The 16,859-nt window shown below is 58.5% G+C and overlaps 1 protein-coding gene across 1 annotated transcript in view; it reads right to left on the reverse strand.

Moving 5' to 3' along the window:
* Positions 1 to 16,859, reverse strand: part of HS1BP3 (HCLS1 binding protein 3) — a 60,175-nt gene that overhangs the window by 23,576 nt on the left and 19,740 nt on the right. Inside the window, exons 5-7 of the mRNA XM_059405202.1 lie at positions 15,117 to 15,277; positions 14,195 to 14,309; positions 4,265 to 9,713 (exon numbers count right to left, since the gene is read on the reverse strand). Coding sequence (XP_059261185.1) covers positions 9,455 to 9,713; positions 14,195 to 14,309; positions 15,117 to 15,277 — 535 coding nt within the window. The 3' untranslated portion in view covers positions 4,265 to 9,454. The remainder of the gene's footprint in view (positions 1 to 4,264; positions 9,714 to 14,194; positions 14,310 to 15,116; positions 15,278 to 16,859) is intronic.

Raw genomic sequence — 16,859 nt, forward strand, 5'->3', positions numbered from 1 at the left:
GTATCCATCCTTACAGTTTCACAGCGTAGTCTCACTGCCCTCAACGTCCCTCGTGCTCCCTCTGTCCATCCCTCCTCTCCCTCAGCCTGATCTGGCTACCGTCGCCATAGCTGTGCCTCTTGTAGACGGTCCCACTGTTGGGAGGAGTATCCATCCTTACAGTTTCACAGCGTAGTCTCACTGCCCTCAACGTCCCTCGTGCTCCCTCTGTCCATCCCTCCTCTCCCTCAGCCTGATCTGGCTACCGTCGCCATAGCTGTGCCTCTTGTAGACGGTCCCACTGTTGGGAGGAGAGGGTGTGGAGCCTCTTTTAAAGCTTCTTTCGCAGGCTTTTCAGGCTCCTCTTTGGAAGGAAGGTCTTCTCATACCTCGATGATTCATTTCTTTTTTGTGCTGAGTAACGTTCCATTGTCTGGATAGATCACTGTGTGTTTATCTGTTCGCCTACCGAAGGACGTCTTGGTTACTTGGATACTCCCACGTTTTGGAAATTGTGAATAAAGCTGCTATAAACATAGGTGTGCAGGTTTTTGTGTGGCTCTGAGTTTTTCATCCACTTGGGTAAATACCGAGGAGCAGGACTATGGGACGGAAGGCCCAAGAGGACATTTACTTCTGCACTGTGGTTCCTTTTCCAGCAGCTTTATGGGTGTGTGATTTACATACAGTAAAATTCCCCTATTTTAAGCGTACAATTTAATGCATTTTGTTTATAGCCATGCTCAAATTTTAGAGTGTTTCCATCACCTCAGAAAATTTCCTCAGGCGCCCTTACCCAGCCCCAGCCCCGGCAACCACTGATCTGCTTTCTGTCACAATAATTTTGCCTTTTCTAGAATTTCATCTAAGAGGAATCACCCCGTTTGCAGTTTGGGGGTCTAGGTTTCTTCACGTCGGCTATTTCCGAGGACGCCATGCCGTCATCTTCGTTAGCATTTTCCTCTTCTTTGCTGAGCAGTATTGCACTGTTTATGGGTGTCCTGGCTGGTTATCTGCTGACCGGCTCGGGGAGACGTGGGTTCCGTCCTTCGGTTGGGTGTGTTCTGAATGATGGAGCCATGAACATGTGTGTGTGTCTTTGTGGGTGTAGCTTCCTCCAAAGGGGAATGCAGGAACCCCCATGCCCGTCCTGGGAGACGAGGAGGCTGGAGGAGGCCTGAGGCATGAAGAGGCCCTCTTCACAGTCTGGGCAGGCCACAAGCAGCCAGAAACTTCTCTCCACCCCCGCTTCCTTCCCCAGCCCCGCCTAGCCAGTGGCTCTGTACAAAAGGTCAAGGGCCAGGAGAGGGAAGCCATTGTTTATTTCCTTGTCTCCATGGTGCTGGGAAAGCCGTACTTGGTTTGGGGTTCGGGGTGTGCTGGGACAAGCTCCCTGCTGCATGGCTTTGCAACTGCTACTAATAACGCTCATCAGAATGACGTCCTCTCCAGAGGTTTGTTTCCAGCACGTTCCATCTGCCCTCCCTCTGGTCACCCTCCATGGTCCATCCAGATCTAGGACGCTGGTCACATCCCAGAGCCCCCAGCCACCAGGACCCCTTGTGGGTCTCAGATGGCGCATCTGCCCTCTGATGACGCCCCCTCCCATGACCCCCACCCCACGTGCGGTGGCCAAGCAGGCTGCGTAGCCCCGTGCGGCAGAGGGGCCAACAGCAGCCCAGAGAAGCCGAGACGCTGGCAGAGAACGCCACAGCCTCTCACCACTGGCCACCCTCATACAGCAGGCCCCATCGGCTTCATCTTCCTGATGAAGAGAAGGAGCACGCGGACCCTAGAATTGCTGACAGTGCAGCAAACAATGGAGTCACGACGCGCTTTGGTTCTGCCTGCGGAGTGTGTACCAGGCATCAGGTCCTGATCATAGGAACAGTACAAACAGGAACTCATTTTCTCCTATAACTACCCTACTGAAGATTACCATCCCCATTTTATAGGTAAGAACACTGAGGCACAGAGAGGGTGGGTAAGAGGCCTGGGGCCACATAGCCAGCCGCCGGAGAGCAGAGACTGACCCAGCCCTTCAACTGCAGCACGCTGCTGCCCGTGGGTCAGCTCGCCTGTTTCATTCAGTCATTAATCTGTAAAACCGCTTCATTGAGATATAATTGAACACTATAATTTAATTTAAAATTCACCCATTTTAAAAGTGCAGTAGAAGAATTTCAGTGGATTTGCAGAATGGTGCAGTTATCGCAACAAAGCCCCCGAACATCCTCCGTCCATCTGCAGTCCCTGCTCGTCCCGACCCCCAGCCGGAGGCGAGGACCATCTCCGTTCCATCTCTGCAGGGCGGCCTCTTGAGGAAACGTCCTGGGAACAGAACGCTGTGCTCCGTGGTCTCTCCGAGTCCGGTACCTTCCACTCCGCACGACGTTTCTGAGATCGGTCCACGCCGTGCGGGCGGCAGCACTTCCCTCTTGTTTATTGCTGAGTAACACCGCGCGGCGTGGCGAGCCCACGTTGTCCTTCCCATCACCCGCTTGTGGGCTTGGTGGTGGTTTCCCCTTCTTGGCCATGGCGAACCGAGCTGCTGTGCACATTTGTGTTCAATGCGTTGTGAGGACATGCGGTTCCCTCTCCCTTCGGGTGTGTTCGTAGAAACCGAATGGCTGGGTCATATGCTAAATTCATGTTCACCTTTGAAAAAACTGCCAGACTCTCACTGTGGTGCTGAAGCGTTTTTTGTTTTGTTCCCGTGCCCGTGGATTTTATGGTCGCAGGGACCCGGGTTCCTGTCCGAGGGCCACCCATAAAACCAGACGAGCCTGATGAGGATCCCAGACCATCAGGGAGTAAAGCGAGGCCCTCGGGCCCCTGGCAGGTCAAGCAGAGCCTCTCTGCTGCTCCTGATGGTCTGAGAAACAGGGAGACAAAAAGTCAGCTGTTCTGCGGTCTAATCTAGAAGGATCACTTTGTGGGACCAACAGCCCTTGCTGGGGGGAAATCAGCAAAGTGGCTATTAAACTGAAAGGAGAAGCAGAACCACACATGTGGAGAAGCCGAGAGAGATCTCATCAAGGAAGAGAAGCCACTGGAGACAACAGGGGAGGCCCCCTCAGGCACCCGGGGAGTGGGCCAAGCGGCTGTCCCACTCTGGAGGCTGGTTCTCCCCACCAGCTCTGTCAGAGCCTTTTCCGGCTTCCTCAGATGCCCAGTGAAATGACAGGTTGCTGGTGGGAGGGCAGCCCCAAGCGGCCGGGAGCCTGGGAAAGCCATCGAGCCCCTCCTGAGCCAGGGTTCTGCAGCGGCCCGACCGGGAAAGGCCTCCTCCAGCACAGTGTGTCCCTCTAGAAAGGGAGACATGGCCCCCTGCTAGCTGGGACCGCTCCGACCGCTGCTGACCCTCCATGATGTATCACAGGTTGCTCCAAAGAGTCATTGTTTAAAAAAATTTCTTTTCAGCATAACAGAATTAATTGTTTATGCACCAAACCCAGTGCGCCATGCAATCCGTGCCCTCCTTAATACCCACCACCTGGTACCCCGACCTCCCACCCCACTCCCCTCCAAAACCCTCAGATTGTTTCTCAGAGTCCATAGTCTCTCACGGTTCACCTCCCCTTCCAATTTCCACCAACTCCCTTCTCCTCTCCATCTCCCCGTGTCCTCCATGCTATTTGTTATGCTCCACAAATAAGTGAAACCATATGATAATTGACTCTCTCTGCTTGACTTATTTCACTCAGCATGATCTCTTCCAGTCCTGTCCATGTTACTACAAAAGTTGGGTATTCATCCTTTCTGATGGAGGCACAATACTCCATAGTGTATATGGACCACATCTGCCTTATCCATTCGTCTGTTGAAGGCCATCTTGGTCAAAGAGTCATTTTTAAAGGAAGTTTTGAAGTTTCCCTATTCAATAAAGAGATGCAACTTCGGAGGAAGAGGTTTCGACCTTTCAGGTGGCAGCTGCCAACGAGAGAATGCTGACCTGGCACATGGCAGGAGGCCAACGAAGACACTTCTCTCCTGGCTCCCTCCCCAATGCAGACAGGGCACTGCTGCCACACTCACGGAGCCCCCACAGAGGCCACAGAGGCCATCGCTTGCATGGGACAGGACGGGACAGGACAGAATGGGATGCTGCCTGCCTCAGCGGACTCCTAAAAGCCCATGGCTCAGGACAGGAAGTAACTGAGACCCATTCTGGGCCTGCTATTGCCTGGGGAAGAGGAGGCATGACAGCCCGGGGGCAGAGGGTGTTAGGCCACCCCTTGGCCACGTGGGTCAGGGCCTGGAGCTCCACAAGTCACACACTAACCTTTGGTCACAAGTGATGACAAAGGCTGGGTCCACTCTCAGCGGCAGCTTGATGGTAAGTCCCAGATGGCACCTAGCGGGCCCTCGGAGAAGGTCTTCGCCAGGCCCTGGAGCAGATGCTGGAGGCACAGAAATCATCACTTCTGCTATCCAGTCAGTCAGTCTTCTGGCAGGTCCCAGGCCCTTAGTGACTACACTGGGTGGAACTGCCTCCTCCCGACTTTCGACATTCATGTCTACCCGGACCTGTGAATGGGAACTTGGAGGTCAGGTCTTTGCAGGTGGAATTAAGGTAAAATGAGTCCTGTTGGGTCCTAACCCAATGACCCGTGTTCTTACAAGAAGAGAGAATTTGGACGCGAACCCAGAGAAGACACAGAAGCGATGGCCCTAGGAAGAGGAGACGGGAGTGCCGCAGCTACACGAGGAGTCACCGCCACCGCCAGAAGCCAGAAGACGCAGGGAAGGATTCTCCCCAGAGCCTCCGGAGAGCGTGTGGCCCTGCCAACACCTTGATTTCGGGATTTCTGGGCTCCAGATTGGGGAGACGATAAATTCCTGTTGTTTAACGTCACCCAGTCGTGCTACTTTGTTACAGCCGACGGGAGGCTGGGCTCAGGTCATGCGCAGCGCTGTGCGGTGGTGTCGGACGGGAGGGAAGACGGGCGAGAGGCTGCCGGGGAGGGGGTGCCTCCCTCAGCTACGTCTGCTGTGTGGGCAGGAGCCCGAGGAACGGGACTGAAACTGGGCACTCCGCACAGCGCACGGCAGATTCAACTTTGACGGCTGGGGTTTCTCTATTGCTGTGACCTCTGCCGTGCTTGGGAAAGGCACTCAGGAAATATTCACGGCACCTCTCGCTCCCTGTGTGCCCCTAGCCCCAGGGTTGTGCCTCCCTCTGGTCCTGGCCTCCCTCTGTCTCGCCCCGGATCCAGGGAATGACCGGCCGGCAGGGCTGCCGGGCTGCGGGGAGCTAACTCAGCTGCACTAAAAAGCCCGGTTAGAGGCTGCTGCTATCTGCTGCATTGGCAGAGAAGCATCGGTGCCTCTGAGAGTCGTCCGCAGGGATTCCCGCTTACCCAGGCCGCGCTCAGCCCCCAGTCCCTGCTCCAGAACTGTGCTTTTATCCTAAGTGTGACTTGGGGAATGAAATCCCTCAGCTCTCACCCGTGGCCGGAGCCACGGAAGACTGGAGCCGAGGTCAGCCGGGAGAGGGGTCAGTACCAGCCCTCCAGGTTATGCTCCCCAAGTCGCTCCGTTCTCCACGGTGGACATAGCTCAGCACCTGGCAATCAGGGCTCAGTGCCCAGGCTGGACGCCAGGCCGAGCTGAGCCCGCCGGCGCCTTCTTTTTTTTTTTTTTTTTTTTTTTTTTAAAGATTTTTTATTTATTTATTTGTCAGAGAGAGAGCGAGCGAGAGCGAGCATAGGCAGACAGAGTGGAAGTCAGAGTCAGAGGGAGAAGCAGGCTCCCTGCAGAGCAAGGAGCCGGATGTGGGACTCAATCCCAGGACGCTGGGATCATGACCTGAGCCGAAGGCAGCTGCTTAACCAACTGAGCCACCCAGGCGTCCCCCGCCGGCGCCTTCTGACCACCCACCGACAGCCGGCCGCTTCCCATCAGGGTTCAGCTCATCCCGGGCCGGGGTCCCCCCGTGATGCGCTGGTGACCACCCCACGGAAATTCCTCCAGCACGAACAGGACGTCACAGTCCTGCTGGCCCCTTCACGAGAGCCCAGGGAAGTCTCTTCACTTGGCACTGTGGGCTGTAGGGGTAAGGGATGTCACACAGCCCAGCTGGACCCGAACCTTCCATGCCCAGAGCCCAATGGCCGGTTTCTCCAAGGCTCCTTCAGTCAGCGATCCCTGCTGTGAGGCCTCAGGGTGCTGCCGGGGAACGGTCTGGAGTGATCAGGATTTATACTGAATTGTTCCCTCTGAAACTTGACACTGAAAGGGCAGCCACTCAAAAAGGCTCTGGGGGTTGACCAGGCCTGCTCTGGGCAGCCATCAGAGCCCCAGCAGCACCAGCATCCAGGGATGGCAGCCGCGCAGCTTTTCTCCCCAGGATATGCTCAGCCGGACGGTCAGGGATCTGGGTGACTGGGCATAACTGCCCACACCAGGCCTCCCCAGAGATTCCAGGGGTGGAGGCAAACTAAAGCCTGATGCTGGGTGTTTGATCTCTGCACAGAGCGCCAACGCCATGCCCGGGCGGCGGGGAGGGGAAGCGGGCACCGAGGCCAGAGCACCCTGGAAAGTGGCTGGATGTCTGCTGTCTTGTCTGCATCCAGTGTGAGGACTCGAGCTCGTGGAGGAGCGGGGATGTTCCTGCCCATTGCACGGACGTGAACACGGTTGTACCAGAGCTCGGAAGAGCAGGCGCTCCCCAGCGAACCCCACTGCACAGACTAGCCCGACGGGTGCTAGGATGGGGACTTCCCAGCAGAACTGGAGTTCCTGGCTTCCGGGGAGAACCATGCTGAAGGGGGAGGGGGACCCCCGCCACGGAGGGTACGTCCTGTCCACAGAGCTCATGGAGGCCTCAAAACAAAGGCCATTGCCCCTGAATTCCACCTCTGAGTTTTCTTCGTGTGGTAAGCACTCGGCGGCAGGCTTCTGGCTGCAGGGCCCTTCTCAGAAGAGTCCAACTGTTTGTCCTTGGGAGCCAAGACCCCAAGTGAAGCCTGGAGACGAGAGCCAAAGCCAAGCAGGGGGAGGAGGCCGGTGCTGGCCCACAGCCCACCCCAGCTTGGGGCTTCACTGGCTCCTGGGGACTCATTTCTAGTTCCCCAGTGGCTGTCAGTCTGCACAAACACCTGGCCAGGACCTCTGGGGCCCAGGCACAGAGCAGTGTCTCAGAATCTGAGCTCCAGCAGCGGGGAAGCAGGCCAGGACGGGAGTGTGTAAGGATGTACTTGACGTTGGAGCTTAAAGAGCCGAAAACCAGTCCAAGCCTAGGCCAGTCCCCACTGTGAAGAGATGCTAAGGGTCCTCTTTCCAGACTATTTCCAAGGGTCCTAGCTGGCCAGTTATTGATGCAGTGATCCCTGCGGAGCCTGGGCCTCTGGCCCCTTGGCCCCAGTTTGCATACACAGTGGAATCCTCCCTCTGGCCTCAACTCGCCCTGTGAGCAGCAGCCTGGGAGCCTGGGCAGAGCCGTGGCGGACCCCAGGGGCCTTCCAGGGCAGCAGCCCCTGCCAAGCCCGTGGCCAACAAGATGCTCCCCTGCCCTCCCCAGCGTTCCCTGCCAGACTGGGTGCAGAGAAACCACCATCAACAAATGCTGGAGTGAGTCACTGATGTGACCTTTATTGGATCACCGGGCGTCGTCAATTCACCAGCAGATCACAGATCCACGGAGGAGAACCAGCCGCAGTTGAGCGCCATTATTGGGGGATATGCTGGTCTTCACTCTGGTGTCTAGGCAGCACCAGGCCTCCAGGGAGGAGGCCGGCCTGCAGTGGGTTAGGGTTAGGGTTAGGGTTAGGGTTAGGGCACCTGCCGGCTGTGCCCTCCGCCCATGTCATAGCTGCTGAGTAGGGGCAGCGGGTGGGGAGCTGGCACAGGAGGGAAAGCGGAGAGACAGCCCTCCCCTCAGCACTCTCTCCTTCGGAGGCCTTGCAGGGTGGGGGCCCGAGGCCTGGCAGTGAAAGGGAAGTGGATGGCAGGCATGAGGAGCCCCGCAGCCGGCAGCCGGCAGCCGCTGCCCCGGGGACGAAGACCTGGAAGCCCCGGGAAGGCAGAGGAGAAGGTATGCAGCCCTCAGACCTCATGACTGCCTACTTCCCTCCTGTCCCTCTGGCCCAGGCTGGGGGAGGGCAGCCTCCTCAGACCTGACAGCTGCCGCAGGTGCCGGGGTGCAACAGACACAGGACAGAGCAGAGGGAGTGCCCCGCAGGGTCACAGGTCTGGACACGGGGCAGGAGCAGGGCACAAGAGACTGACGGTGGCCAACAACCGGCCCGGTTTGGAGCCTCCCTCAGGGCTGGCCGGTGGTCCCGGTCAGGAAAGCTTCTGGGGTCCCACCTCCAAACCCCCTTCTGGGGTCTCCATTAAGCGGGAGAAGCCAAGGGACAACAGGGGTTGCATTTCATTAAAAACCGTCTCAATAAAAACTAGTTCGGAACATGAAGAATATATTTTAAAAAAAAGATACTCTTTGCTCTATTCAACACCGTTCACTGAATTTCCTGAGCACTGCACCATGCCCGCCCCGTGTGCAGGGGTGTGGGGGCGGGGGGCAAGTCTAAGGCACTGGCCCTGCTCTGGCACAGGGCTCCTTCTCCCCGGAGAGGCGGTCCCCGCTGCCTAGAGGCCGGTGAGCATGTCCAGATCTGGGGGACAGGGGAGGCCTGGCAGCACCCACCGCTGGACAAAGTACTTGAAGCAGCAGCTAAGAGTATGCTGCCTAGGCCCACCGCGAGTAGGAGGGGTGCCCCAGCCTCAGGCCAGGCAGTGTTCTGGAGGGTGCCATGACCACTCTGCTCAGAGCTGCAAGGGTGGACACTGGCCATGGCATTCCCTGGGAAAGGAGGGAGGAAGACCAGGGGCTTGTCAGGCCGTCCGCACCCAAAAGAGACAGGCACTGGGCCTCATGTCTCCCTCGAGTTGGACACATGGGAAAGCACTCCGCTTAGCCCCTGGGGACCAGAGGCTGCTCAGGAACACGCCACCCAACCAGGCTCTCCCGGGCACCCACTCTGCATCTGTCCCCCGGGGACCCTCTTGGAGTCTGCAGGTCCCCAGGAGCCGCACTGCCCAGGGACTCCACTCCTTCTCCCAGGCTTGCAGACCCTCCCTACCCTGCAGCAGGCATCGATGGACACAAAGTTTCCCTGCCCTGAGTAAGGCACCCTGGGGCTCCTGCGGCCTCAGCTTCATCCAAGGGGTCGAGCTCCTGGCTAGCAAGGCACCCCACATGCTCTCCCCTCCACACCCACGTGGCTGCGACCATCTGACCCCAGTTGCTGTGGGGAATCCCTCTTTCTGTGCCCTGCAGGGTTCTCTGACCCCACAGGCAAATAAAACAAAACAAAATACCAAGGTAGTACAGGGTCCTATGACCTGGGCGTCTACCCCCTCCCCTGGCAGCAGAGGTCCTGGCCCCGCGGGGCACGGTGCCTCCCTCGGTGCACATCCCTTTGGGGAGAGGCTCTGCCAGCCCAGGGCCAGTCCAGGGTTGCGAGGGTTAGAAGAGGCTGGGGGTGGCCTGGCTGGGCGCATCGTGGTCCCGGATGTACTGGAGGATGTCCATTTCGTCCATGGCTTGAATCTGCTGCTGCTGCTTCCGCGGCCCCGCTACGGCCTCTGGTGGGCCCGCTGGGTGGGGCACGGCTGGCTTTCGGGGAAGTGCTGGCTTAGCGGCCACTGGCGGCTTGGGCTTGGGCTGGGGCTTGGCTGTGGGTTCAGCCCCCAGGTTCAGAATCTGGTCCAAGTCCTCTTCAACTCTAGGGAACCAGAGGGGAAGCTCTGAATGTGACCTCCTGCAGAGGGAGCAAGTGCCCGAGGCAAGGGCACCCCGCTCTGGGCAGGGCAATGGGCCCCGCCCCACCCAGCCTTTCCACGGGAGCTGGGGGACAGCCTCTGCCTTCCTTGCAGCCCCTCAGTGGCCTCTGCTTCTCAGGGGGTCCCCCGCTAGATGATGGTCCTTTAGGGGACTTGTCCTTCAACCTCCCAGGAAGAATAACAGCTGCCAGACGCCGAGTTCCTGCTCTGTACCAAGCACTGCGGACATACACAGTACCTTGATCTACCCCAAACCCCTTGGGGGTACGGCGGAGCTCCACCCCGCAGGTGGGACACTCTAGCCTCAGGAGGCCAAGCTACCTGTGAGACGACCACGTGTGACGTTGCCTGGGTCTGGACCAGGGCGTCTGACTTCAGGAGCCAAGCCCTCGTCTGCACCAAGTTCAGCCCAAGAAAGACTTGATGAGGGGATCTGACCATGGTGGGTGGTGCCACCCATCCATGGTGCCCACTGTGGGCCCACTGAGGGCCGGGGCCTCGGTCCTGGACCCAACAGCCCATCGCTGGGTGGGACTCCAGCCCGTGGCAGTGAGACGGTCACACAGGACCTGCCCCAGGTACCAGGTATCCCAGAGGCCACAACCTGCCTCTGCCCTCTTTGCCTGAGCGAGCATCTGCTGCCGGTTCCTGGCGGAGGAACTCAATTTGTGGAAACCAGATGCACAATGCAAGACCCTTTCAATCCATCCCAGCACCCAGCCACCCGAGGCACACCGTGCTGAATGCCTACCGAGGCTGGGCATTTCCACGTTCACTAATTCACTGAATGGTAACTAGACGCTGTCTGGGAGCAGGTCGTAATCTCATTTCACAGACAGGAAATATGAAAACTGAGGTACAAAGAGATAAAGGGCCTTGTCTGGAGCTCACGGCCAGCTTGTGAAGGAACAGGACTTGGCCTGGGGGTGCCTGGGTCTCTCAGGTGTGTGTGCCTTCCTGGGGCACCAATGCAACGAAGCCCTTTCAGATTGGAATTTCTCCAGGGTTGAGGGCCTTTCTGTTGAGGCCACGGGCCCCCTGAGGCCCTTCAGGTGACACCTGCTGGACATGTTGCCTCTGAGGACCTAATCCAGACCCCCTGATCCAGACTCCTCCCCTGAGGGAGGAGCTTCTCTTGGGATTCTGTGAAAAACTCCACACACCTGCATCCTCAGGAAATTCTCTCTGGGTCAGGCTTCAGGACACCTGCTGTCCAATCTTCTGTCCTTTGACAGACAGCAGTCCCATCTGGACACAGTAATTGAAAGAACTGCAAAATAAGTGACCCCTGGCAGGGTCCTTCCTCTCCCTGGGCCTCAGTATCCACATCAGGGAGGAGCTGGATGAGGTCATTTCAAGGATGCTCTAGCTTCCAGAAGATGCTAAGGAAAATGGCCCGATCAGGGCTTTCATGCTTTCATGCTCTCAGGCACAAGGCGGACACATGCGTTCCTGGCTTCACACTCTCAGGCGTGCAGCAGGCGTCCTGCCCTCTGGGAGAAGCTGCATGCCGGCCAGTCTAGTCTGGAACCGGGAGACAGCAGGAGACCCAGGGTTGGGGAACAGTGGGGAGTCTGGTAACACTATCCTGGGGGCTTTCACAGAGTCACACGGAAAGCTCCCTTTGAAATCCAAGGGCCAATTTTTGAATTCCTAGAAGAGGATGCCTGGCCCTTTATATGCTTCTTAAACCAGCGACCAGCAGAGACATCTGGACCAGTGCTGCCCATACTTGGGCCAAGGTGTCTAAGGGTATCTCAGCAGGCCGCATCTGCCATGCTGGGGACAGGGGAGAGAGGGCTCAGGTGCTAGAGGCAGAAGACCCCGGAGACCCCAACTGCGAGATGAAAACGCCGGCATCACCCAGCAAGGCCTGCAGAGCCGCTGTGGGCCTGGAAGCACAGGACACGGCTCCTGGGACATGGCTCCATTTCCCTCCCACTGTGCCTTCACCAGTGGCCTCAGTCCACTTCGTCATATTCCTTCCCTGGTCCTCAGTCTCCCCATGTCAATGGGGTCCAGCTCAGACATCAACCGGGCTAGGAAGCAGTCTGTTGGAGCGTGGCATGCCCAGCACCATCCTCCCCTGGAGGGGCGGCCTGCCAAGTACCAGCTGCCAGAGGAGCTCTGGGGTCACCCCCCTGAGGTGGGGCAGAGACCCCAAAGGGAGGAGTCAGAGCCTCTGAGGATGGCAGAGCTGTCCCTCCGGCCCAGCCCAAGCCAGGCCTTCGGAAAGGTAGCTGTCTTGGGTTTGAGGCAATCCCCAAAGTGTGACAAGACCGGCTGCTCCTGGCCACCTCAGCTCAGCTGTGGCCCGGCTCCCCGAGGCACGGGCTCATCCCTGAGGCCCTGGGGCAGGTGCAGGCTCCTCCTGCAGCCTCCACCTGGGCTGGAGCCCCGGGACAGCTCAGGGGGACTGAATTATCCTCGAGCAGTGGCCTTCAGGAAGCAGCAGCAGCTAAGAGCCTGTGTGAGCAGCCCGGATTTATGCAGCTGGGGGAAACCCTGTTGGGAACTCATCAGCAGCTGCTGTCGTGGCAGGTGGGACCATCACGCTTGGGGTACAGGTGGCGGCAGGGGCACCCCTTTCCATGAACTCTTTCTACCCAGGCTCCCTGAGTCACGGCTGGAACTGGGTTTCACGAATGCAAGGCCCAGCTCCCACAGAGAGGGACCTCCCCAGGTCCTCACAGCGGACAGGCCAACCACTGGCCTGGCTGCACAGCAGGGGGTTACTGAGCTTGTGAGACCCCCACACCTGTGGGGCAGAGTGCTCTGGGGGGCTTCAGGCTCGCTGATGGCCACAATGCCATCAATGGGCGGGTGATAGCATCAGCGAATGGATGAGGATTAGGAAGCTTTTCATCGTCAGGAACCCCGATCGCTGCCTGGATAGTCGTGGAGCCGGCTCCTGCTCTCAGAACGTGAGTTCATGCTCACCAGCCGTGTGGCAGAGTGAAGGCCGGGCCGCGGACACCCATTCCCCAGGAATTCTCAGAGGGCTCTGGGGGACGCCAACAGGCGTGACAAAGGGAAAGGGCCCCAGAGACCAACGGAAACATGCAACGCTATACGCTATTTCCTAGTCACGCCCAGAGCCATGCTGAACACTGGTACTGCCCCAGCCGTCTGGCCACAGAACTCCTTGAAGGGACACCGGAGCCCTGAAGAACGTGGGTCGGGAAGTGCTGGCATCACAGACTCAGGAAAGACTGTGCCAAGAAAGGCCCCACGGAATGGCCTCCCTGGGACACACCGAGTCCTGGAGATGGCAGAGTCTCCCCAAGGAGGGCACACTCTGCAGGGCCCTGACGCCCTCCCTGGGACTGACTCTACTAGTCTGCTTCCCCGTGCCTCAGTTTCTCCTCTCAAGGTTTCGCCACCCCAGCTTCTCCCAGCCTGCTGGGGCGGTCAGGGGCGAGGACACAGATGACAGCGAACAGATGTCGGGGCCATGGGGAGATGTGAAGACAAGATGCATTCGCTGTGACTCGGGCACTGACAGGGCTAATAGCCCGAGGCTGCTAACGGCGCAGAGGACAGCGTGTCAGCACCATGTTCCTGGAAAGACACAGCTCAGCCTCCTGTAAACCACTGAGCACAGCCGCGTTCTGGGGATGTGGGTGACGCAGCGGACACACACAGTACCAAGCATGCGAGAGCGCAGCCAGCACACGCGGAAGCGGCTGGCCCAGGGCAGGAGGCAGATCTCCAAGCCTCTCCTCCTCTAAGTGCTTCGAGGGTCCTGGAAGGTGCAGGAAGGACAGGACACAGACCGGGGGACTGGGTTCCAAACCCGGCTCTGTCCTGGGGGAGCTCGCATCTAGGTGGGGGCCGCTGTGAAGATGAAGTCAGGCCGTGTGTAGGGTGTGGCACACAGACCACAGCCAGCACCCTGAAGCCGGAGCCCCCGTGCACACGTACTGTCCACCCACCTCTGTGCAACAGACCATGCCTCGCCCTCCCCTCTAGAGCCTGCCCCTGGGACCCTCCCGGGACCAGCCGCGGTCCAGCGCACCTGCGGTTTTCTCCCCGGGGAGGGCTGTGTGCTACCAAGAACCCACTTTAATGGTTGTTCCTAAATGTATTTATGCCAGTTATACTTGCTCTTGTGATTATATAATCTAATTATTCTCCACATAAATTATGAAAGCGTGAGTGTGGGAAGGCAAAGAGTCGTATTCACGAAGTTCTTTCTGGAACTCGCAGAGCAACCCGGCCTGTGGCCCATCCCCACCCCTGCCCCAATCCCCGCCGCTGCCTCCTGGTCAGCGCCCACCCACAGGTTCCTGCCTCTGATGGGCCAAGACGCCCTCCCTTGGTGGCGGAAGCCGATGAGATGCTCCCACACAGGGACGGGTCCCTGGCTCTGCCCAGGCTGCTCTGAGGGCTGGCGGAGGAGCGCCCGAGGGACAGGTGGTACCTGAACAGCTCTGCGTGGGACACAGGCCCTCCGCTCTCACGGGCAGTAGGCAGCAGCAAGGGGTCACCTAGAGGGATGGCACCGCCGAGGTCAGGGTCTTCGAACAACTTCAGGGCTGTGGAGAAGGCAGGGGCAGAGTGGTCAAAGGATGTCCTGGCCTGTCCTCAGCAGCTGGGGGCACAGGTGGGGACAGCCTCGTCCAGCCTCCTGGCCTAGCTAGGAGACAGTGAGCAAGGGACAAGGCAGAGCAGAGAACTGGAGGAAGAGGCCCGGAAGGGGACAGCAAGAGGGCAAGGGACAGCACTCAAAGGCGATGCTGAAATTGCCAAGACATGTCCTCAGAGCCGTGAGGCCGGGACTTTCTCATCAATGTGTTCTCGGGCTCGGCACAGAGCCTGGCCCTCCGTGGGTGGTCACCAAGTGCTGGGTTAATGGGGGACAGCGTTTGTCCATCCTGAACGAGGACCCGGGTGACGAAAGGTCAGATCTCAGGACAAGTAGAGGAGTCCCAAGGCCGCTCAGCTCTCCTCTTTCCGACTCTGCCCAGGACCCTCCAGTGGGGTCTACTCAGGTCACAGAGAATCTATCATAGAGCCACGGCACACCTGGGTAGTTGCATCCCCCTCCCAGACAGTGCCCACATCTGGCCACTGGAATGATAAAGATGCCCCCCCCCCCACTTCCCCAGGGTGACTAGAACAAACATACAGTCCTGGAAGGTTCCAGGCTATGGGGACACAAAGCGCATGACTAATCTCTCCAGCAGAAAATCTCCGTAAGCTGAGCATGAACCACGTTGAAACAGGATAAGGGAAGATCTCCACTGTGCTCACGTGTGGTGGGTCCAAGCCACTTGTAAGAGTCTGGCTGGGTCATGGAGCAGACACCCAGAGTAGAGAGAAGGCCTGGAGGCTCTACTTACGGTCCTGGAGGGGCACGTCCTCTGTGGGGCGCTGTGGGGAGAGCTTCGAGCTTGAGCTGAAGAGCCCCTCATCAGGGTCCACCTCCTCATCAAAAATGGTGAGTCGGGGTGAGGGTTTGGGCTTCACAGCCGCTTCAGGGCGTTTCTTGGACTTCTTAGAGCTACAGAATCACAGACACAGCTCAGTTTTCACGAGAGCCCGGCCAGCGGGTGCAGATGGCCTGGTCAGAGCCATGCAGGCGAGGTGAGCTTGAACTTGGGTGAGGAAGGAACTTTCCAGTACCCTGAGGTGTAAGACCCTGCTACGGGAAGCTGCTGGGCCCTGTGCCCCAGGATGTATGGGAGGAGCAGGGCAGTGTCAGCCCGAACAAGATGACTGCCGGACAGCTCCCCGCCCTGACGGGCCAGCCAGGACTCAGGCCTGCCTGCCCGGACACGGGGCAGAGCAGCTGCTCTCCTTGTGGAGGCTGCAGGGGCGAGTGCCCCCAGGGTTCCCAGGGCCAGGCTCTTCAGAGCCACTGGGAAAGGGGGGTGGATGCAGCCTGAGGCTGGGATCAGGTGGTACCCAGGGACAAGCAGAAAGCAGCCTTGAGAAGGGAAACCTCCATCACTCCAACAAATACTTCAGCCCCATCTCCTTCAGGAAACTTCTCGGCTACTCAGAGCATCCCCCACTGGCTCTGTCTCCCTCATCAAGGTCCCTTGATGTCTCAATCACCCAGTGGCCAAGGTCCTCCCTTGGACCAGATGCTGCTTTGGCAAACTGGGAGAGGGCACGAGGGAGAGTTCTGGGCCATGGGCCTGCTTCATTTCCTGTCCTGGGGGGTGCTGATACAGAGCGCACAGAAGCCTTTACCGACTTGGACCCTGCAGCTCTGCATACGTAAGCCACACTGCAGGTAAATAAACAAACAAACTTAGATTTATTTTAACACGGCGATCCAATCCCTGCTGTGGATACCAAAATTAGCCACTATAAGGTTCCTGCAAATAGTGAAAAGACGCTGTTTACTGGAAACAGAATTTCTGGGGTGCCTGTCTGCCTGGCGGGCAGTTCCACTAGACAGAGGTCACCGTCTGAGCTCCTGCTGGCAACACTGTGTGGGAAACCTGTGGCAGAAGCCGGCCCTTCCTCGATGGCACAGACCAACCAGCGGCAGATGGACAGAGTGCCAGCGGCCCCGGGGGCTGGAGGGCAAGCTGCTCAGAGGAGCCCATTCCCACGGTCTGGCTGCGACCTGTGGTCGAATCGGAGGCTCAGCTGAGATGGGAGAAGCTGTGGGAGCTGCAAATGCCCCTGCCGCGGGGTCACACCTCCAGGACGGAGCACACCTATGCACTCAGGGCCGAGGCCTACTCGCAGTCCTGCGCTCTTGTCCCCTTGAGGTGTCCCCGCAGCAGGGAGATCCAGGGTGGGGTGAGGACAATAGGCTCAGGCCTGCACATTTTGAGGATGAAACGGAGAGTAGAGACTCAGGGCAGGGGTGTGCCAGGAAGTCCCACGCGCCCTGACCCTGCTTTCTCCATCCTGGGCACAATCCAGACAGGCTTAGGTCACAGACCTCCTAGGCACACGACTCTGCTTTGGTGCCACCCCCAAGCCCTGCTTGTGCTGGGCCTTCTCCGTCCGCATAGCAAGTGCTTTCCAGAACCTTCCGCCATGCCACCTCACACACCCTGAAGGGCCAAGGAGGACTGCTCTGACAGGGACACCTGCTCTTTGTTTCTCGGATCAGGGTGAGC

Source organism: Mustela nigripes, chromosome 7, assembly GCF_022355385.1.
Source record: "Mustela nigripes isolate SB6536 chromosome 7, MUSNIG.SB6536, whole genome shotgun sequence".
In the NCBI taxonomy this organism is placed as follows: domain Eukaryota; kingdom Metazoa; phylum Chordata; class Mammalia; order Carnivora; family Mustelidae; genus Mustela; species Mustela nigripes.